Raw genomic sequence first — 23,326 nt, 5'->3', positions numbered from 1 at the left:
CAGTGTAGATAAAGTCAGAGTCTCCTTGTTATCCTAGCACCTACTATAACACTTTGCATTGGAACAAATCCTCAATGAATACTTGTAGAAATGACATTTAAAAACCATACATACAATATTATTTTTGAAAACTGTAGCCTTCAGGAAGATGTAAGAAGATGAGCACTTATTAGGGGCCTATTTCCTTGAAGAGCTTAACTAAGATCATGGTTGTTGAACTGAGTTCATTCTAAGTTGACTGAAGTTGATTCACTATGATTAAATTTCCTATTGTATCTTTTCTTTTGCTTGCATTTGGCCTTTCATGTTTAACAAAACCTTCTGCTTGTAGAATCATAGGATGCCTCAAATAATAGTGAGAAAAATGGAGTCTGGGAAAGGCAAGGGATTTACCACAAATCATAGCTAAATAGGAGACGTGAACTAAAACTCTGGCTCTCTGAGCCCCTTTGTTACTCTTTCTAGTAGACCAAGGTGGTACAGAAAAAAAAAACCAAAAAACCCTTTTAAGCTTGTTTATAGCTCTTTCATCTATTCAGAAGAAAGTATTTTTTTTAATAGTCACAGGGGGCACTATAACATGGAATAAGCTGCCACCAGGTTTGGTGACTTTCCAAACAAGGCCATTCATAAATTCAATGTTAGAAATATTAGTCCCATACTGAAAACTGTGCTTTTCTTTTCTCAGTGACAAATAATAAAATGCAAGCATGGGTTCATCCATACACACTAGTTGTCAATAATAAAATGAGGAGATATTGCACTGACCATAGTCTGTGTTTTCTGGCTCCCAACAATTTGATGGCCAAAAATAGGGTGTCTGTGGAATGAAAAGAAGTGGAACTTAGGTTAGGCACATAAAGAATTAGTGGGGTTCCTGGTTTATGAGCTGTGTTTATCTTCAGCAATTACCTAGAATTTTGCTAACAATGTATGTTTTATTACCCAGAAAAAGTACTCAGAGAGGCATTGTAAGGTTTTTCTTTTACATTTACTTTGCTAAGCAATTGTTCAGCTTCCAAATAGGTGCAGCACCAGCAGGTATTTAAGACAGTGTTCATTTGCTACAATTGTATGTCATCTGACAAAAAGATAAAAGGACTGATTGCATTATTCAAATAAAAAGTGTTAATACACAAAGACTGAAAGCAAAGTATTATATTCAGGAAGACTCATGATGAGCTATGTTTAAATTTAGCAAATTGTTTTTTATGATTTATGTATTTCATCATTGCCCTCAGTAGATCCAAAAGTTCAACCGTCAGAATCTTTCCTTAAGATCTGGCAATCATTTGCTTGGTTCTATTAATTATATAATGCAGCTCTCAACATTATCCAGCTAGATTAAAACAACTTTTCCCCCTCACTTTAAAAAATATTTCTGGATAGAGACACTTATTACTCTAAATTTTTAAACTGCACAAGTCAGAGATTTTTTTTTAACTAATAACTTAGTTGATTGCTTAACAATAGACAGATACATGATTCTGTGAAATTCTGGAAACTGATGAAACTACAAAGAAAATATCTGATTGAGAAAACCCAATTATTATCATCAGCATGTTATATTTTCTGATAGGGCTTTTCTAGCCCTCATGGCTGGACATGCTTGGCTCCAGACCCCGAGGATACTCCATCACCACCAGTCTACTCTTTCAAACTGTTTCCTTGGATGATGATGGCTCTGGAATTCAATGGAACAGTGACTACAGACGTCAGCCTTGTGGGCTTAATTATATTTATTAGTCAATTATATTAACAATCTGTGTGTAACAAGCATATTTAGGGTAATCTCTGATTACCTGTTTGATAATTCTGCCTTCTAGAAGAGGGACTCTCAAGGGGGGAAAAGGGTAATTGGGAGAACTGTTTGAATCTCTGGGAGAGAGCCCTTCCAAACAGTTTAGGACTCCCAGGGGATTTGATTTACCCTCTATGCTTTCTTGGGAATTGCTCCAGTATCATAAAGAAGGATACTAATACTAATTTTGTATATATATGAACAAAGTGACAGAATACATTTAGAGGGTAAAAAAGCTGAAGCACTAGATAAAGGGGGATATCAAGGCTTTATACAGCACCCCCTCCTTGGCAAATGAATCCACTTAACCTAGTCTGAGAGTAAAATTGGGTCACTACTCTAGGAGAACCATAGAGAAACAAAGTAGTTAAAAAATCTTCCTTTCATGTGGGCTGCTAGCTTTTGAGATACTTCTCATAGAATGCATTATTCCCTTTGGGTTGCTTCTTTATTTTGGGAGGGGTGTGTGTGTGTGTGTGTGTGTGTATGTGTGTGTGTGTGTGTGTGTACGTGCACGCATGCATATGCATACCTATTTATCTAACTCTAAAAATATATACTCTAGTCAGACTGGTCAGACACATACTTTTTTTCTCAAAACCACAAGGAATGTTTTCAATAGCATTCTTATAATTTTTCTTTATTTTTCTATCATTTACTTTAGTGAAAATTTCCTGACTGTAAAAATAAATGAATGAAGCTATTTTATCCTGTGATATTATGTGGAAAAGGCACAAAACCAACACTCTTCACTAATATTGCAAGATTATTTTCTAGGAAAAATATTTTGATTTGTAGTAAAAGAAAATTTAAATAACAAACTCCTATAGTTTGTTGGAATTTAAAAATTTACTTTCACAGTCAAACTAGGCTTTAGGACATTTTAATGTATGAGTTTCTCTGCTTTTCAGAGTTTGCTTCTTTAGCCATAATAAAACAGATCCAAAACTGTCTAGCCATTGCTCAGTAATCTTTGGCACCTATACTAATGTGATGAAAGTCATGAAAGTGACCTGGATAATCATGTCAGAACTCAATTTCAGTTAGCTAAGGAGGATAAATTAGACAATTGCAAGTTTACAGTAAATACAAAAATCATATGATTGAAAAATTGAGACACATTTACTGCGGCATACCAGTGAAATTAAAGTAAGAGTTCTGTTTGCCTCAAACTCATGCCCCAAAGCTTTTTCATATTCCTAATGATGGTTAGAATCTCAATCATTCACTGGAGTAATTGTAAACACAATATTGCAAGTTTCCTATTTTAACCCATGATTTTTAAAATCCTTCCATGGAGTTGAATTTCAATTCAATGTAATAAAGAACTTAATGCTGCTTGGAACCAACACAAAAATGGAAGTAAACACTTTGAACAATAATGTATTTTCTGTTATTAGAGCTGTTCAAATATAAACTAATTAATGCCTTGGTAGACACTGTAGCAGGAATTAAATAATCCCTGATTTTTCTGGGGTTTCTTTTGTTTGTTTTTAAACCCTTGGTTTTTAGATTGTATGGTTATTAGATTTACAAATATGTCATGTTTCTATCCTATTTTGAATGTGGATGTGTCATTAAAATCTTTAACATTTAATATTTAACATTAATTCATGTAATTTAAAAGATTATCTATCATCTATTTAGGCATATTGAACTTGATAATCTTCTGCCTATACCTAGTAGTGATGTAATTAGTTTATCATTTGTACTCATTCCCTTGCTTTGTTGTAAAGTTCTTTAAAAACACTCTCTCCTTTTCTGCAGAATGCAGGGTGATCCATTCCCAGCTTTGCTCATCTTTGACCCATGAGCATGACAATAAAACCTTGTCTGGGGCCTCCCTGGTGGCGCAGTGGTTGAGAGTCCGCCTGCCGATGCAGGGGACACGGGTTCATGCTTGGTCTGGGAGGATCCCACATGCCGTGGAGCGGCTAGGCCCGTGAGCCATGGCCGCTGAGCCTGCGCGTCCGGAGCCTGCGCTCCGCGACGGGAGAGGCCACAGCAGTGAGAGGCCCGCGTACCGCAAAAAAGAAAAGAACACCTTGTCTGCCTACTAACTTCAGTCTGGAAATGACAACAGCAGAGTTAAAGGTTGTAAATTATACTAATTCAAGACATCACCACTAATTTTAGGCCATGTCTCAGCTAGTTTGTTTTGAGGGAAATTTTTGAATTAGATAATTGTTAACAGATAGACTATATTCAATGTTTCCCTTATAAATATATTATATTATACACAGATGATTTTACTTGTAATATTGATAGCGAAGATGGATAAAAGTTGGTATTTTTGTTAAAAAAATACATTTCATTTAGAATTTGTAAGAAATTTTTAGGCCTAACGTTTACTTAGAGTCTGCATATGAAAAACTTGTATAAGAAAATAAAATTTTATGGAAAATGTGATCCTGCAATAGCAAAGTAACTCCTTTTAAAAAATCAAAAAGTGTTAGTAACACATACATAATTTGTTTGCTAATCACTAATCATTTCTATTTATTAAATTGCTAACTTTAAGACCACAAGTTACTCTAACTTAATAATAAGCTGTTTTAAGCTACCATTACCTTAAATTTAACTCTATAAAGGATAAAGCTTCATTATTTTAAAGCCTTTTAAAATTAAGTGATTCAACTAATTTAAATTGCTTGAATACTTAGGTCAGTATCACAGTTTCAGGAGACTGCTTTATTTACTAGCCATTCAGTGCAGAAAGTCCTATGATTATTTGCCTTCGATAGACGTGCCCTAAGGAAGTGGTAGTGAGAGTTTTCTAGGAGGACAATGATCTTTGAGAACAATTTTTTAAAACATATTCCCTCTGTTTTCAACTGCAAAGTCCAAGCAAGTCCTTAGGCATCCAAGTCACTTTATTTAGATATAGAACATCTAATCATTCAGAGCTAGTGAGAAGAATGCTCCAATGTCTAAAAGTTGGACGATGGGGAGAATCCTCTGAAAATACCTAGAGCTCGAGTTTGAACTCTGGCATATATGCCTTAATTTTTTTAGGCTGGAATCTTCCAGTCAGTTACTAATGAACCATAATGTCTAATGAAATGTAGAATACACTTCAGGTAAACCACTGTAAACTCAAGTGTCAACTGAATGCTCAATAACTGAAATTAGAGTCCACAATCATTTCCTGAAAGATTATTCTTTATAGGTATCTCATTTGAAAAATGACCTAGAACGACTCTTGTCAGTTTATAAGTTATCTAAGGTGGCTTCCTGTCTCAGATAAGTATATGCACGCAAAGCATCATGCATGTCAGTCTTCATAGACTTGTAGGTCTCAGACATGCAGAAGATATGTATTTATTAGCTAAATTCTATCCTGGAGCTTCAAGCATTCCCATGACTATTTGCTTGGACTGTAGATGGCTCTGGATCACGCAGGGTCTAGAGTGTAACAAATTTAGTTAATCTCTCAACTTCCTTCCTAGCAAATAAATGTTACTTACAGATGAACTCTCTCATCTTCGTGAATTCCATTGTCACTCTCTGAATTTTTCTCAAACATTTTATATAAAATATAATTTAAATCATCACACAATTTAGCTTTCACAAATCATTAGATTCTAACTAGCTTAAGTCAAAGTAAAATAAGTCATAATTTTCAAAATTTTTGTAAAACAATGAAAATGCAGACTTGTTTTTACTATTAAAGAATATTTTTATTAAACTTACTTGAAACCGGTAAAAGGTGCCATCATCCTTGAGTGTGAGGACATGATCCGAGATTGGAAAGAAGTAGCCATGGGCAGCCATTAGTGTTCCCAAATGGAGTGCCTCAACTGTTTCATGAAAATAAACAAACCAAAAAACACATATAAAAGCTCTCTTTAAAACTGTTGACTTATAGCCATGTAGAATTTTATCTTGTTCCATTTGAACACATTCTTGCATTGGAATTCTCAGCATCCTGAAAAGCCTGTCTTTGTACTTCTTCTTTCAGCTCTTCCACATAAGGTACTAAGATGGCTCTGCTTCCTGGTAGTGACTGTGCAATGACCAACACTGCATGGCGACCAGCCCATGAGAACATAAAGTTATGGAACATTGAAACTGAAGGTTTTTCCTGAAATCACAGAATCTGGTTCCTTCATTTTGTAGATGGGACATATTTTGCTATATGTTAATAACCTTCCACAAACAATTCTATTTGGCATTTATATAGCACTTTAAACTTTAAAAAGTGTTCTTGCTTGCATCACACCCTGCCCTGTAATATGAATTTCCAATACTATCAGCAATTTTTCTAATGATATGGACCATTACTAGAGGCAATGTTAACAGGCAATGTTAAGGCATCTAGAAAAATTTATGCTGCACTAAGTGAGCCTGCAGTCTGTGGTTGGCCAGACTGTTCTAGCTTTTACTACTCTGTATACAGTATTCTACATACGAACTATGTAGAGGTTTATATGACAATGAAAACATTATATTTTCCCAGTAGTCTGGGAAATAGTTGGAACATAATACTTTAATTTATGCAGTAAATTACTCTCCTCACTTCCATGCCTATATTGGCTAATAATAAGATAATTGTTAAATTTTACCTGTAATGGGCTACTACAGTGCCCCTTTTAATTATTATCTAACATCTTGCAAATATTTTAATTGGTAACTTCTTCTACCTCCGGCCTCCACTCCACTGATTTTGTCAATAATAAAGAACAACTGCCAATTATCCTTTGTCATGTGTCCAGAGACTGTTATTAAGTGTCCCAGTCATCTTGTTCACACTACCAATCAAGTCTCTCCCTGCATAGAATGTTCTTTTTCTACAAAGGAGGATTTTTTCATCACTTACGCATCCCTTTAGTTCAAAGTCAAGGTCTTCTCAAAGTCTAAGCTGCTTGTAAGTATATACCCACATATTCTGTGATTCTTATTAAAGCTCAGGAGGTAGTGTGATATTGTGGGAAGAACAAAACCTTTGGAGATACTCACTAGCTTTCGTTACTTAAATTCTCTGTAACTCTCCTTAATAGAGGTAATAATAGAGGTAATAAACCCATCTTGCAGAGCTGGTATGAAAATCAAATAAGAATATATATAAAGAAGAAGATGGAATAGTACCCTGTGCATAGTAGATACTCAACAGGTGGTAGCTATTGTGCTTCATTATTTACACACTGAATGATTTTTACTTTTCTTTAAAGTACTTTCAGAAAATCCACTTCCATAAATTTGCCTTCAACTCGGCTGAGTGGGGGAGCTGGCAGTCCTAAATAGCATCAGCCAGTTATGTCTTCTTTTTGTGGATTATTTATAAAATTAAAATGGCAAGAGGATCTGTGAAGAATGCTGGCCTATAATAATGAGCAGGTGCTTACAGCCTTGGTCATGTTCAGAATCCCTGGGTGTTCCTGTCTGGTAGCCCTGGGTAGAGCAATATATTACATCTGTTTGGGGATTTCAAAGTCAGGTGGTCCACCTATCTTGTTACAATCATCTTATTCATTTTATTCCAGGAGTCTGTGGCCTAGGAAAATATTATTAGCACTACTTTCCAGAAAGGTAAATTGAATTATGGCACATGGGGAAATTTTCAGAGTATAGATACAAGAAAGGAGAACAGATGCCCAGAAAGATTAATAGTAAAGTTTCTAAACTCTAAGCACAGGGAAGAGTGTGACTAAAATAAAACAAAGAAACATCAAAAAACAGGTGCTAATGTGTTGATGAGGATTAGAAAAACATAGTGTAAGTAAATATAGGGACGCTGCAGAAAAGAAAATCAGAAGCAAATGAACATAAGCAAGTTCTTACATTTCTGTATTCAATAGATACTAATTATATGATAAATCATACATTTCTAGAGGGCAAGATGAATGTCTGCAGGTTTTCTTCACATAACACTACCATAATTAGGCCTGCATAAATGTTTGCTGAAGAGAATAATAGTGAATTAGCAAGTAATCTCAACCTCTTTTTTCAAGGTACAATACTCCGTTTTTGTTTGGTTTAATGATATATATTCTCATTTTGCAACCCTCCAACATGCTCCATAATTTTATTAATAAGGAAAATTGGTTTTGATAGGTTTTTTAAATGCCTTGAATTCAATAGATGTACATTTGTGGCGGTATCAATAAGATCAAAATTTAGTTTCTGCATGGCCCACACATAGTTCTACGTAGCGGTCAAATCAAACTATTTAACTTAATATATAAGAGGACTGAACTTCTAACAAACCTTATAAAATGATTTCAAGGTCATTGGTCAAACAGTAACCTAGAGAGATTGAGATTGGACAAGTTACATGCTCTATCACAGGACCTCCAGAGAACATGACCAAGACAGGATGAATGGTTAGATGAAAATCAGGGCAGCGGGGTGAATTTTCTGTCTCATTTAAGGCTATAAGCTTGACATGTAGCATAGCAATAGCAAAAGTAGCTATTGAATCAGTGTTTACTGAATGAGTGAATAAGTAAATTTATGAATAAATGACATATGGAATATGAAAAACATATACTGCACAAAAAATACTAGTTATCTTGTGTCGTGATGATGAGCAGCTTACGCTTTGCCAAGATAATTTAGATGTTCATAATATCTTTTCAAAATACTTTTAAAGCTTTTGAGGTGGGACTGTTCTAAGTGTTTTATATGGGAAAAGATAATAGTGATATAAATGGCATAAACACCACTAAGAGATCTTAGGGTGGGCTTGGGATAGTTTTCTCAAGGTTGAATTGTTTATTGTGAGTAATAAGCATGGAGCTACATTTCCCCATGATCCAGCTGCCCCTGAATCTCAGCACAGCCTTAATCTAATAAGAAGCTGGAGGACCACTGGCAGTCTTGGAACTAAGTGTTGAAAGAATCTAATGGGTAGTCTATCAAGATCACCCTCCCAATAATGGCGCACCAGATAGGCCCACAACATTATGCTTCTTAGCAAAATAATTACTAATAAATCGTCTTGCACATGTGTTATCCACGTCACCCACACAACTGGATAAACTTCAACAATAAACTTACCATTAAGATTCCAGTTTATTTTCCATTTGGATGTTCAAGCCATGAACAAACCGAGAAGTAAAAATGCATCTCTAAACAACTGTTACTATGTGAACAACGTAGTGTAGCTTTGTTAAGCCTGATGCACTCATTGCATTACTTCGCCTTAAACGCTTAAACAACAGAATTATCAAAATCCTTTAAAAGTAAAAGGAATTCTGCATGGTGTAATTTGCTTTTGAATCACAATGACTTCAGAAAGTTAATAGGATAAAAAGCATACTATAAAAGAGACTTGTGTGTTCAGTTCTATATTTCCATATGTAGAAATATATATTTCTATATTCAGTTCTGTATTTATAACATATTTTCAGAACTCAGTAATATCTTCTTTATCCAGGGATCCCACAGCGGGTAATCTCAGCATCTCCCAAATATATCCTATAATTTCACAGTGATGGAACAATGCCTCTGAGTGAAGAAATAATAATACAAAATTTCACTAAATCTTCTATTTTTATTCCTGTCATGCATTTTTACTTTTATGTGTATATATTAGCAAATGTGATCGTTTCATTATCAACACAGCATACGTGATGTAGCAAATATGATTAGTGTTATGGGGAGTAGTATTTTAGAAGGAAATCCACTCAAAATAGAAAAAAAATGACAGCCGATGATACGACATCAAGGAAAGAAAAACTAAAAAGTAGACAGAGGTAAGTTATTAAATAGTAAAATAACAGACATTTATCATGATGATTCTGAGTCATAAAGGAAAGATTTTGTTAAACTTGTTATTCTCTAAGAAGACAGGGAAGTGGTCATTAGAGAAATATTTCAAAATATTATACGTTTTTTAGAATAGGCATTTGCAAGGTAAGATTAATCATGTAGAAAAATCACATACGCAGAAGATTTTTTTTCTCCGACAAGGCCAAATAAAAGTGAACTATTACTACAGTTAGGGATTTCTGAGGTAGGTCTATCTTCTCGATAGTAAGAGTTAGTGAAAGAAGTAAGTATTAGGGCTTTTCTCCTTTTTTTTAAAAAAAAAATCATTTCCACATAGAAAAATGAAGTGCCACTTGCCTTTTAGCAATCAAAAATCAGGATTTAGAAGCGTACAATATGGTAAAATAGATTAAATAAGATAAAATAGATTCTATTTGGGAGAAATAAAAACAGAAGCATAATTTATACCAACTTTGAAGCTTACACTAGGTAATTAATGCAAGCGAATAATATTTCCAAACAAAGGAGCACAGTGTTGGGTGAAGCAGCTAGGATGTACAAGCCAGCCACTTGGGTTCAAACTCTGACTCCCTCATGTGCTAGCTGTATGACTGGGGCAGAAGGCTCACATTCTCTGGGCCTGTGTCCTCATCTGTAAAACAAAGATAATAAAATGCTGATGTTAAAAGTCTGTTGTGAGGAACAATTGAGATAAATGTGCAAGGCACGTAAAATAAGGCCAGCCACATAGAAGTGCTCCAAAAATGTGAGTTATTATCGGTTAGTTGATATTATGAAAGGACACATTCAGTAGCACTTAGTCTAGTGCAAAAGGCAGTGGGGAAACTAGTAGCTGGTATTGATCCAGGCTTCAAGATCATGTTAAACACTTCCAACTGAACACTATTTAAAGTCTTCCAGGTGATCAGACTGGGATCTTTAGTGTACAGATGATGAATCTGCTCTGGAATACACTTACACTTATTCCTAGGCAGCAAAGAACACTACCCAAATCCCAAAGATTTGGTATCGTAGTTATAGGAAGAGATTTCCAAAGGTAACATATTCTGCACAGCAGGTTTACAATCTGAAACACGAAAATGCAACAGATCAGTGAGAACTCCCACAGTTCAGGAGCTGGGGGCTGGGAGGAATGATATGAGGACACACCAAGAATGGCAATGCTGAAAAACAACAGTGACAGAGGAAGCACAGGAACAGCAGTCAGAATGGAGAGGATTTCTTAAGGAAGCATAATATTTTCCCAGGACTCAAAAAAATTAACTTATTAAAAAATTGGTACTGAAAGTAACAGGATCAAACATCAATGGTCCTTATCACACACTTAGGGTAGAAAAGTCTAGTTGCCTAGTATCAGTAAGTATGACACCTTAAGAGATTACTTCAATATGAAGAATAATGCTGAAATTTTTAAAAAGAGAGAGAAAGACCTATGTGATATTGGTGTGGAGAATTGGTTTAAGATCTATGTTATCTGGTAACTATAGGATATCAGCACGTTCATTTCACTGATATAGTATATCCTTCTGTATAAATGGTAGTTCCATCATTGTGTAAAATCAGCTGCACTTCAACAAGATTCTATTTTATTTATATGCGTGATTAGGTGCTAGAATAGTATTCAGATGAGAGAAAACTCACACTGAGTTTATTCAAGAATAGTGTAAGCAATCTACAACAATCACAAAAGCAAGGCAATAATAAATGACAGTGGAAAGCAACATTCCCTCTAAAATTCAGTATATATTCTGCAAAGTTTCCACCAGTTAGTCTGGTTGAATCAGTTGGAAGGAAAGTAAGACACTGAGCTAACTTTAATAGACAGGGACTACTATATATAAAAAAAGATAACCAGAAAGGACCTACTGTATAGCACAGAAAACTATACTCAATACTTTGTGATAACCTATAAAGGAAAAGAATCTGAAAAAGTATATATATAAAATGGAATCACCTTGCTGTACACCTGAAACTAATAAAACATTGTAAATCCACTACAGTTCAATTTTTAAAAAGACAGGGAGCTTCTGCAGCTTATGTTGCTTCAAATCAAAGACAGCACATGCTACTTAACAAGAATGCATGCATATCATGGAAAAACACGCTCAACTGCAAGTCATGGGATTTGAATTCCAATCATAGTCTAGTTTCTGTGACTGCGTATCTTAAGTTATCTCATTTCTCTGGACCTTAAAGTAGGCATCTGGAAATGCAGGGGTGGATCACTAAACTGTTTCCAACTCTGATTCTATGACATGGTGTGCAATCAACACCCATGCTGGAAGTTGTGGCAGAGATGCTGCCACATTTATTTTGCCTCATTGTATCAAATGGAAATAGATATTTTTCTTTCTTCCTCAGATACTCTTGCCATTGTGCCTGCCCCAATAAAACAAACAATAAATTTAAATGTACAATATGAAATACAATAGCAGATTTGAATTTCAGTTGCTTAAAACTCAATCCTATGGTAAATTAAGAGTGATTTGTGCACAGAGCAAATGTAATACTTATTCCAAATAGATAAAAACAGGATTGATGTATGTTCTATCTATATATTTTCAAAAGCTAGTTGTAAAAATGCACACAAATACCCAGTAACTCATGCCATGTGACAGAATGCCCTAAATGCATTTGGTTTGAAAATCACATGTCACTCCTAAAGAATAAGCCACATAGTGGGATTGCTGGGTGGTATGGTAGGTCTATTTTTAGTTTTTTAAGGAACCTCCATACTGTTCTCCATAGTGGCTGTATCAGTTTACATTCCCACCAACCCTGAGAAAACCATACTTCAAAAAGAGTCATGTACCACAATGTTCGTTGCAGCTCTATTTACAATAGCCAGGACATGGAAGCAACCTAAGTGTCCATCAACAGATGAATGGATAAAGAAGATGTGGCACATATATACAACGGAATATTACTCAGCCATAAAAAGAAATGAAATTGAGTTATTTGTAGTGTGGTGGATGGACCTAGAGTCTGTCATACAGAGTGAAGTAAGTCAGAAAGAGAAAAACAAATACTGTATGCTAACACATCTATATGGAATCTTAAAAAAAAAAAAGGTCTGAAGAACCTAAGGGCAGGACATGAATAAAGATGCAGATGTAGAGAATGGACTTGAGGACACAGGGAGGGAGAAGGGTAAGCTGGGACAAAGTGAGAGAGTGGAATGGACATACATATACTACCAAATGTAAAATAGATAGCTAGTGGGAAGCAGCCGCATAGCACAGGGAGATCAGCTTGGTGCTTTGTGTCCACCTAAAGGGGTGGGATAGGGAGGGTGGGAGGGAGATGCAAGAGGGAGGAGATATGGGGATATATGTATATGTATAGACAATTCACTTTGTTATCAAGCAGAAACTAACACACACACACATACAAAAAGAATAAGCCACATAGTCTTCTGATATTACCTGCTTATGGTACTATGTTTTTAAAATCACTATTCCTTAATGATATTTAAACCATAATGAAGTATAAAGCTAATTTCAAAGCTATACCCTTGGATCATGGAAATAGTCAGTTTTTATGAAATTTCTAAGCAAAACAAGATAAAATTTCCTTTTATCTCTATTTTGCAGAAATCATTGCTTCAACTGGGGGTGTAGTGTGGGATATCAGGACTGATGTCAGCAACTGTTTAAATAATCATTACAACATTCAAAGTGAAAAAATTCCAGTTTGCATAAGTACATGTACTTATCAGTTTTCTTTTCTCTCTGTGTTTATATACTGGCTTATGTGTGTGTTGGAAACCTGCAAACAAGTGACGTCTAGAATTCTAATACACAATATATCCCATGGATCTAATCAATAGAGATACTCTTTTGCAAAGAAAAAGTTTGGAGACTAGAGGAAGTAAATTTATTAAAATGAGATGTATTAAAATAATTTTTATTTTTGCTGTTTTAAAATCAGCACAAACTTCCATCAACAATTTTCATTTTAAATATTGAAACTATGATTATTGTATAATACTACAATAAGGCACGTTCAGAAACATAAAGAAGAAATATGGATGAGCTAATAAAAGGATTAACACCCCTCCACAAAATTATTTTCTATTTTTGCACAATAAGCCAGAATTTATAAACACCAGATATTTTTAAAGGATTAAAATCAATCAGCCTCTAAAAAGTATATGGTTTCATAAGATTCTTCTAATAAAATACATAGAGTAGAAGACTCTATTGCCAGAATTCAAATCAAGAAATTCTAGAGGAGTGGCCAAGATGGTAGGAGTAGAAGGACCCCGAGCTCACGTCCTCCCATTACAATTACAACTATTTACAGAGAAACTACAACTATTTACAGAGAAACTAATTACAACTATTTACAGAGAAATTACAACTATTTACAGAGAAACTATTGATGAGAAAAAACTGGAAGCTAGCAGAAAACATCTTTTACAACTAAAGATATAAAGAAGGAACAACAACAGATGGGTAGGAGGGGCAGAGACCCAGTATAGTCAAGACCCACACCCCTGGGTGGGCTACTCACAAATGGCATGATAATTACAGTTGCAGAGGTTCTCCCCAAGGAGCTAGTGGTCTGAGTCCCACATTGGGTTCCCCAGTGCAGGGGTTCTGCACCAGGAAGACAAGCCCCCAGAGCATTTGGCTTTGAAGGCCAGTGGGGCTTAATTTTGGGAGAGCCAGAGGACTGTGGGAAATAGGGAATCACTCTTAAAGGGTACACACAAAATCTCACATGCTCTAGACCCAGGGCAGAAGCAGTAATTTGACAGGAGCCTGGGGCAGACCCACCTGCTGATCTTGGAGAGCTTCCTGGAGAGGCAGGAGGCAACTAGAACTCACCCTGGGGACACAGACAATGGTGGCAGCCATTGTGGGGAACTTGTTTTATCATATGGACACTGGTGCTGGTAAGCCCCATTTTAGAATCTTCCCTCTAGCTAATTAGTACCAGCCCCAACCCCTCCCACCAGCCTGTCTGCACCAGAACTGGGACAACTCAGTCCAAGCAACTAGCTAGGCAGAGACACAGCCCCATCAAACAAGCAGGCTTGCTTCCTTAAGACCTCCGAAGTCCACAACTGCCCTGAGACCCAGTAATGTTGACCAGAGGTCCCAGGCAGCCTTGTGACCTCTCCCCTCCAACCAGTGGCTGGCAGCCTGTGCACAAGGCAGGCCCTGGCAACCAACCAGACCAGTGCCAGCCATGCTCACCAACAACAGTAGTCAGCCCATTACAACAGAAGAACCCATGCAGCCCAAATAGGGAGCACCCCTAGAGCATATAGAGCTGGTGATAAGAGAGGAGTGCATTGCTGGGATGCACAGGATGTCTCCTACAAAACGTGACTTCTATGAGGTTGGCAAATGTAACCAACCTACCAAATACACAAAAATAATAAATTAGGCAAAATGAGGTGACAGAGGAATATGTTCCAAATGAAGGAACAAGATAAAACTCCAGAAGAACTAAGTGACGTGGAAATAGGCAATCTACCAGATAAAAAGTTCAAGGTAGTGATTGTAAAGACTTTCAAAGAACTTGAGAAAAGATTAAATGAATAGAGTGAGAAGTCAAAACTTTTTAACAGAGTTAGAAAATATGAAGAAGAACCAGAGATGAAGAATACAATAACTGCAATGCAAAATACACTAGAAGGAATCAACAGTAGATAAATAATATGGAAGAACGGATCAGCAAGCTGGAAGACAGATATTCAAGCTGAACAGAAAAAAGAAAAAAAAATAGAAATGAGGTCACTTTAAAAGACCTCTGAGAACATCTAGCATACTGACATTCTCATTATAGGGGTCTCAAGGGGGAGAAGAGAGAGAGAAAGGAGCAGAGAATAGATTTAAAGTCATAATAGCTGAAAACTTCCCTAACCTGTAAAAGGAAACAGACATCCATGTCCAGAAGCACAGAGACTCCCAACAGGATCAAGCCAAAGAGGATCACACTAAGGCACACTGTAATTAAAATGGCAAAAATTAAAGATAAAGAGAGAATAATTAAAAGTAGCAAGGGAAAAACAACAAGTTACATACAAGGAAACTCCCACAAGGGGAACTCCTGCAAGGCTATCAGCTGAATTTGTAGCAGAAATTCTGCAGGCCAGAAGGGAATGGCACCCCCAACATCAAAACAATGAACAAAATGGCAATAAAAACATACATATCAATAATTACTTTAAATGTAAGTGGACTAAATGCTGTAATCAAAAGACATAGAGTGGCTGAATGAATACATGTGCATATATATGCTATCTACAAGCAAACTCACTTCAGATCTAAACTCACTTCAGACACACAGTCAGAAAGTGAAGGGATGGAAAAAGTTACCCCATGCAAATGCGTATCAAAAGAAAGCTAGGGTAGCAATAGTTATTTCAGACAAAATAGTCTTTAAAATAAAGACTGTAACAAGAGACAAAGAAGGATGTTACATAATGATCAAGGGAGTGATCCAAGAAAATGTAACAATTGGAAATATATATGTACCCAACGTAGGAGAACCTAAATACATAAAACAAATATTAACAGACACAAAAGGAGAAATTAACAGGAACACAGGAATAAAATTAGGGGACTTTAACACCCCACGCACATCAATGGACAGATAATCCAGACAGAACATCAATAAGGCCTAAAATGACACATTAGAATAAAAGGACTTAATAGATCTATATAGAACATTCCATGCAAAAGCAGCAGAATACACACTCTTTTCAAGTGCACATGGAACATTCTCCAAGGTAGATAACATGCTAGGCCATCAAACAAGTCTCAGTAAATTTAAGAAAATTGAAATCATATCAAGCATCTTTTGCGACCATAACACTATGAGAGTAGAAGTCAGCTATAAGAGAAAAACTGCATAAAACAGAAACATGGATGCTAAAAAATATGCTATTTAACAACCAATGGATCACTGAAGAAATCAAAGAAGAAATAAGAAAAATACCTGGAGATAAATGAAATAAAAAACACAATGATCCAAAATCTATGGAACACAGCAAAAGCAGTTATAAGAGGGAAGTGTATAGTAATACAAACCTACCTCATGAAACAAGAAAAATTTCAAACAACCTAACCTTACACCTAAAGAACTAGAAAAAACAAACAAAAAAACCCCTACATTAGTAGAAGGAAATAACTCATAAAGATCAGAGCAGAAATAAATGAAATAGAGACCACAACAATAGAAAAGTTTAATGATTCTTTGAAAAGATAAACAAAATTGATAAACATTTAGCAGACTCATCAAGAAAAAAAGAGGGCCCGAATCAATAAAATCAGAAATGGTGAAAAAGAAGTTACACTCAACACCGCAAAAATACAAAACATCCTCAAAATGTAAAATCTCCCAAGACTTACCAGGAAGAAACAGAACATATGAAGAGACTAATTACCAGTAATGAAATTAAATCAGGAAAACAAAACAAAACGAACAAACAAAAACTCCCCCAAAACAAAAGTTCCAGACCAGACAGCTTTACAGGTGAATTCTACCAAACACGTAGAGAAGAGTTAACCCCTATCCTTCTCAAACTATTTCCAAAAATTTCAGAGGCAGGAATGCTTCAAAACTCATCCTATAAGGCAAGCATCATCCTGATACCAAAACCAGACAAAGACATCACAATGGAATAAAAGAACAAACTTAACAAAACAGAAACAGAGTTACAGATACAGAGAACAAACAGGTGATTGCCAGAGGGGAGGTGGGCAGAGAAGGAGAGAAATAGATGAGGGAGATTTTTTCATCTCTCTTCATCAATGATATTGGCCTGTAATTTTCAGTATTTGATACCTGTCTTTCTCCCATTCATCACATCCAGTCCGTGAGAACATTCTTATGATTCTACCTGATGAGCTCAGAATCTACCTATTTAATACTCACTTCTGCCATCACCACCTCAGTCCAATCTGGTATCATCTTTTGGCTGAATCACTGAAACAACATTTCAATGAGTTTCCATTCATGCCCTGCTCTTTTCCACAGTGATTATTTAAAAATGTAAATTTGGTCATGTCACTCTTACTAAAATCCTCCAATAATTTTTCATATTTCTCAGGATAGAGTTCAAAGTGCTTGCTTTGGCCTTAAAAAAAATCCTACATGATCTAGCCACTAGTTACTTCTCTGTCTTCCTCCCCTTCACATATCCTGCTCTAGCACACAGAGCTCCTCACTCTTCCTCAAACTTACCACGCATATTCATGCCTTGAGGTTTTGCAATTGCTGCTCTCTCTGCCTGAGACGCTCAGCACTCTTCCTCCAGAGGGCTGAACATCCTCCTTTCTTCCCCCAGTTGATGTCTGGTGAAATCTACCACATCAGGGTACTATAACCTGACTACACAGAATAACATAGGATTTACTCACTACATACCATTTTACTTTGCTTTAATTATATGCATATCACTCATTACCACTTATAATTTTACATGTTTATCTATTTGTTACTTAGTATTAACCTTTTCCAATAAACATTTAAGTTCTATGTGAGTTGGAACTTTTTTATTTTTGGTTTATTTTTTTGGCCTGCTCTCTTATTAGTGCCTTAACTTTCTAGAATATTACAAACAACTAAAAGGTATACTAGCAAAAACAGATAAATGAATCCTACATTATTTCATAGAACAAATTCTTAGAAATAAGTAATGAAGTCAAAAGTTACACACATTTTTTTTTTTCTTTTCAGTACGCGGGCCTCTCACTGTTGTGGCCTCTCCCGTTGCAAAGCACAGGCTCCGGATGCGCAGGCTCAGCGGTCATGGCTCACGGGCCTAGCCGCTCTGTGGCATGTGGGATCCTCCCGGACGGGGGCACGAACCCGTGTCTCCTGCCTCGGCAGGCAGACTCTCAACCACTGCGCCACCAGGGAAGCCCATTTTTTCTTTTTTAGTTACACATATTTTTAAAGTGTTTCTGTACACTACAAAATTAATCTCCAGAAATGCATACAATTTAAATTCTCACCAGGAGGTTGTAAATGTGTTGGTATCCCTGCAAACTTGTGAACCACTTGGCATTACTATTTATTTCCTCATTCTTCATTTGATGGAATAAATGGTGTCTTGCTTTAATTTGCATTAATTTGAGTTGTGCTGCATTATATTGAATTTTAGATAAAATGAATAGTCTTATTATATAGAGCATGAGTGAAAAAAAAAAAGACATCCACCAGTTTCCAATGAAAGCTTTGAGAAAGCCTGGTGTAGACTAGACATGGAATGATATTAGACTCATGGTGAAGAGAAAGGTCCTTTAATTTATCTCCAATTCGCCTAAATGTGCTCTCCCTTCTAATTCTTGTCACTATTCATTCTGGATTTGTTTCCTAGGCTTATCTTATATAATTAATTAATAAAATTATATCTCCTTCTTATTTCCTTTAAACTTTTTCTCCATTATTGATTCATACCAGGTTTTAGCAATTTATGAGTCTTCATTTCTTCACCCATCTATACGTCCATATATCCATCCTGTTATCCATACAATTATTCACTGTATGCTTAGTTTCATCCCATGGATACAAAAGTGAATATGATGTTGTCTCTAGGTCCATCCTCAAGAGACTCACAATGCAGTGGAATATGCTGTGCTTAAAAATTCAAACAGTGACTTCTGGTTTCAGCTGAGACAAGTAAAGTGCTTAGAAGTTGTTACTCTCATCCTTACAACAAGGAAAAGCTGGACAAGCTGAAAATCAACTAATTTTTTTGGACCAATCAAAGAACTGAAGTTGAAGGACAAACCTCCACCCCAAAGTCTGCAGAGACAGACTCATCCAGGGACACAGCCAAGATTTACTTACTTTGAGGAGAGTTGTTAGATCCATTAGCTAGTAAAACACTAAAATAACAATTTTGACAAAGACCTTGGGGCTAAGTATAGACTAGCAGAAGAGTGAGAAACACCAGGGGCTTGTCCTGGGAAGGCACCACACTTTCATGGGCTATAATTCTAGGATCCCACTAGATCCCTATGATGAAGACCCAAGAAAGACCCCTCATGGCTCTCAAAGGAGGAGAGAAAGAACAGTCATTGTGAAATATGCTCAGAGCTTTCTCCACAACACAGGACTATACTGCAGGGGAAAAAACTTTTCCAGACCTATTCCCACTGGAGAAAGGGCATTTCCTCCATGCCAGCCCTCCCTAGACTTCCTATCTCACCTAGCCAAGAGGAATGAAAACATAGCTGATAGGAAAGTATTTCAAGAAAATAGTTTAGGAAAGCTACAGCCAGGGAATAAAGGTAGTTGTAAACAGATGGAAGACCTATACAACTGGAGAATATTTGTGAAGGTCACAGCTCCAAGACACAGGCATATTAACACACTGGGATTTAGTTGGAGATTATAGAATTCCCCCACTCCTCAATACCTAACCATAACACCTGAAGGATCCAGTATAATATCAGGACATTACACCTCAAAGCTGAAATAAACAGATGTTCTCTGAGGTGGAGTGCTTAGAGAAGCCCAAAATCAAGCGCAGGGACAAAAATGAAAGCATTAGAGGAATTTGAAGCCTCTGTCATTGATCACTATAGCAAACATTAAACACAGCCCAACTACTTGCCAGATTACTAAAAATCAGTACATTAAAGGCCTTAGTTCCTATTATAAGGAAGAGGATGCCCAGCTTTCAATGAAATTACAAGGCGTGCAAAATGCAAGACAAATACAGTGTAAAGAAACAAAACAATCATCAGAACCAAATCAGATATGACACAGAAGTTGAAATTATCAGAGAGGAAATTAAAAATAACTATGATTATTCTGGTAAGGGCTCTAATGGAAAAAGTGGAAAACATGCAAAAATAGATGGGTAATGTAAGAAGAGAGATGCTAAGAAAGAGTCAAAAGGAAATGCTAGAAATCAAAAACATTGTAACAGAAATGAAAAATGTCTTACTGGACTCATTAGTAGACTTCATAAGACAGAAAAGAATCAGTGAGCTCGGAGATAGAAATCCACCAAACTGAAATTCAGAGAAAAAAAAATAATAAAAAAGAACAAAACAGAGTATCCAAGAATTGTGAGACAATATAAAAAGGTTTAGTATGTGTATATGTATGTTTAGTATGTGTATATGTGTTTAGTATGTGTATATAGAAAATACCAGGAGAAAATAATTCAGCAGAAGAAATATTGAAATAATAATGGTGAGGAACTTCGCAAAATTAATGTCAGACACCAAATCTAAACCCAGGAAGCTCAGAGAACACCAAAAAGAATAAATACCAAATAATCTAAACCTCTGTTAGTAAATTAGGCATATTTACTAAATTTAGGAGGCCAGTTGGGAGCTAGAAGGCATTAATAAAACTAAGGGTGCATGTTTGTAAAAAACTGAGGCGATGGGAATTTGCCTATTGTACAGGGACAAGATGCTCTCCTTCCTTAATAGCTGTTCACTACACACCAGATCGAGTAGAAAGGTCCCAGAAGAGTAATTAATTCAGTAGTCATGTGATCCAACCCACAATATCATCTTATCTCCTGATACTTGTTGGTATAAATGTGTCATTCCAGAAACGCTGTTCTACTTACTCACTCTCCTGAACTGTATGAAAAGAAATGTCTACAACTGCTACTTTTCTAAGCTGGAAGCAAGTGGAGAGCCCTTGAATCATGTTTAAAAAAGAATTCCTGCTGGGTTTCAGGATACTTTCTAACAGCTTTATATTTTTTGAAAAATTCTCAGAAAAATAATCAAAGTATAACCTAAAGCAGCAATTTCACTTAATATGATATTATTTGAGGTCTAAAGATAAACTTCCAAACTATGTTGTCTTTTTATGATTTTTATGAGACTCTCATTATGTCATTGCTATGCCTTTGCTTGGGTTTTCAGAGTGCTGCAATATTTCAACACGTAAATCATGTTTTATTTCTAACAGGAGCTACTATTTGCTCATAAAACTCATTTTCCATGCAATAAAAACAACTTCCTTAGGCTGTTTCAGAAAAGTTTCCTGCAGTTGGATAACATTTATCCTTGCCTTTACTTAGAGAAAAATAGGTTATATGAAACCTATGGATTGATAACCCCAGGATGTTTCATTTTCTGTTCTATAACTAAACGCTTTCTGTGTGATGTAGGGTAATGGGAACCTAGGGCTTTTCACTTCGAGATAAACCTCTATCTAGAGCTTGAGCCATAAATATGAAAATGCTCTCAATATAACGTTAAGTGAAATATGAAAGATAAAAAACAGTCTATTTTTTATGTTAATATTCTCTTTGTTAAAAATATTCAATTAAATAATATTTAAATGCCCAATAGGTATGCCAGGCATAGTAAAGATGCTAGATATGGAGCAAAGAACAAAACAAAGTCCTTCTACTTACAAAGTTCACAGTCTAGTGAATATCTGCCCCAGACTTTGGAAAATGTCCTGAAATCAGACCATCATGTGACAACAGAAGGACAATCCAGGCCTGTCAACAGGGGTGGTGTTATGTCAACAAGCCCTTGGAAGAGGTCAATCCAAAAACATATCCTTAGAAAAGGTCAGCCCTCAGATGTCCTTGGAAAAGTCCAATCCTAGAGTCAGCTATGAGAATTTAGAAACTGTGGCTAAGAGTAGGATGAAGGCAAATTTCATCTTTTCTCATTGGCTAGGAGTTAATTTAGCCCAGATGCTGGGCTTGAATATGCCTGGAAGATTGTCAGTGTTGGGGATGTTGGCCACTGTCACTAGACATGAGGAGGGCAAGAGGCAATCTGCTTCTAAAGGACTCAAAGACAGATCTGGACTGTGAAGGGGTAATAGTTACGCTTCCTGATGTATTTTCCTTCTACTCTCCATAAGGCTCAAACAAATCTTGTGTAGAGTCAGAGTCTGGGAGATGAAGGTAGAAGTCTGGGAAGAAGCGCAGGCTTCGTAGCTTCCAGGAAGGAATGGTGCCCGTAGCTGGGTTCAAGCGATGGTGGCAGGGGGTCATCGTGCTGGGACACAGCAAACTTATAAGGGCAACTGAAGCTGTGGCAAGGATGTGGGTATCACAAACAGATGAGGGCAAAGGGACATGAGATACTGATTCCTGAGTGGCCCAGGAAAACTCCCAGATGTGGGGAGGGAAAGACTGAGTGAGACAAATTCCAATGAAAAAACTCAGGCCTTCAAAGAAGACTAAAAAAATATGCCAGAATTTTAGTGGTTATCTGACTGCTTTTTATGAGAACTTTTTATTCTCCTCTTTATATTTTTCCACATTTCCCAAATTACATATGGTGGACTTATATTGCTTTTTAATAATCCAAAATGTTTTAAGAAAAATGTGCGCATTATAGGGTACTATGTGTGACATCTGACATCTATCCCCCCAAAAGATATATTGAAACACCTACCAAGCAGAAGGCGCACTTGAGGAAATACCCAAGGAAAACCTGGCAGATCATTAAATGAAGGCCAAGTCTTCACTGGTGAAACAGTCAGAAGAAGATTAAAGAAGTGGTATGTTTATCATTGCTTACACAGCAGCTCCCAATTACCCAAACCACAGATATTTTAATGGATGAAACTCAGCAAAGGAAGAATCAAATGTCAGGTTTGCTGAAACAGACAAGTAACTCTCCAGAGTCTGAAAATCTGACACTTCCTTTTGGCCATTCAAAAGGATCAAAGTGCTAGTGACACCTGGAAGATCCCCTTCCAAAAATTTAGATTAAATCAAAAGAGCCGTTATTTATAGAAAAATGACACAAACCATATTCTGAGTGTGTGCCTCAGGTGAAATGTAGTTAACCAGAATTCTACAGTATGTACTCTAATGGGCCT

General features: G+C 36.3%; 1 protein-coding gene across 2 annotated transcripts in view; it reads right to left on the bottom strand.

Annotated features, from left to right (window-relative positions):
- RGS7 (regulator of G protein signaling 7) overlaps positions 1-23,326 on the bottom strand; it is a gene marked incomplete at its 5' end in the record, with an annotated part of 606,922 nt that overhangs the window by 129,627 nt on the left and 453,969 nt on the right. Inside the window, 2 exons of one of the 2 annotated variants that reach the window (XM_082667794.1) lie at positions 769-820; positions 5,495-5,601. In XM_082667794.1, the coding sequence (XP_082523920.1) occupies positions 769-820; positions 5,495-5,601 (159 nt within the window). Of the gene's footprint in view, positions 1-768; positions 821-5,494; positions 5,602-23,326 lie in introns of those variants that run through there. The other variant, XM_082667795.1, reaches the window with a different exon arrangement.

The sequence above is a fragment of the Grampus griseus genome, assembly GCF_964374135.1.
Source record: "Grampus griseus genome assembly, chromosome: 1".
Taxonomy (NCBI): Eukaryota; Metazoa; Chordata; class Mammalia; order Artiodactyla; family Delphinidae; genus Grampus; species Grampus griseus.
Note: the sequence above shows the minus strand (reverse complement) of the source record. Positions and strands in the feature narration are given on the sequence as shown.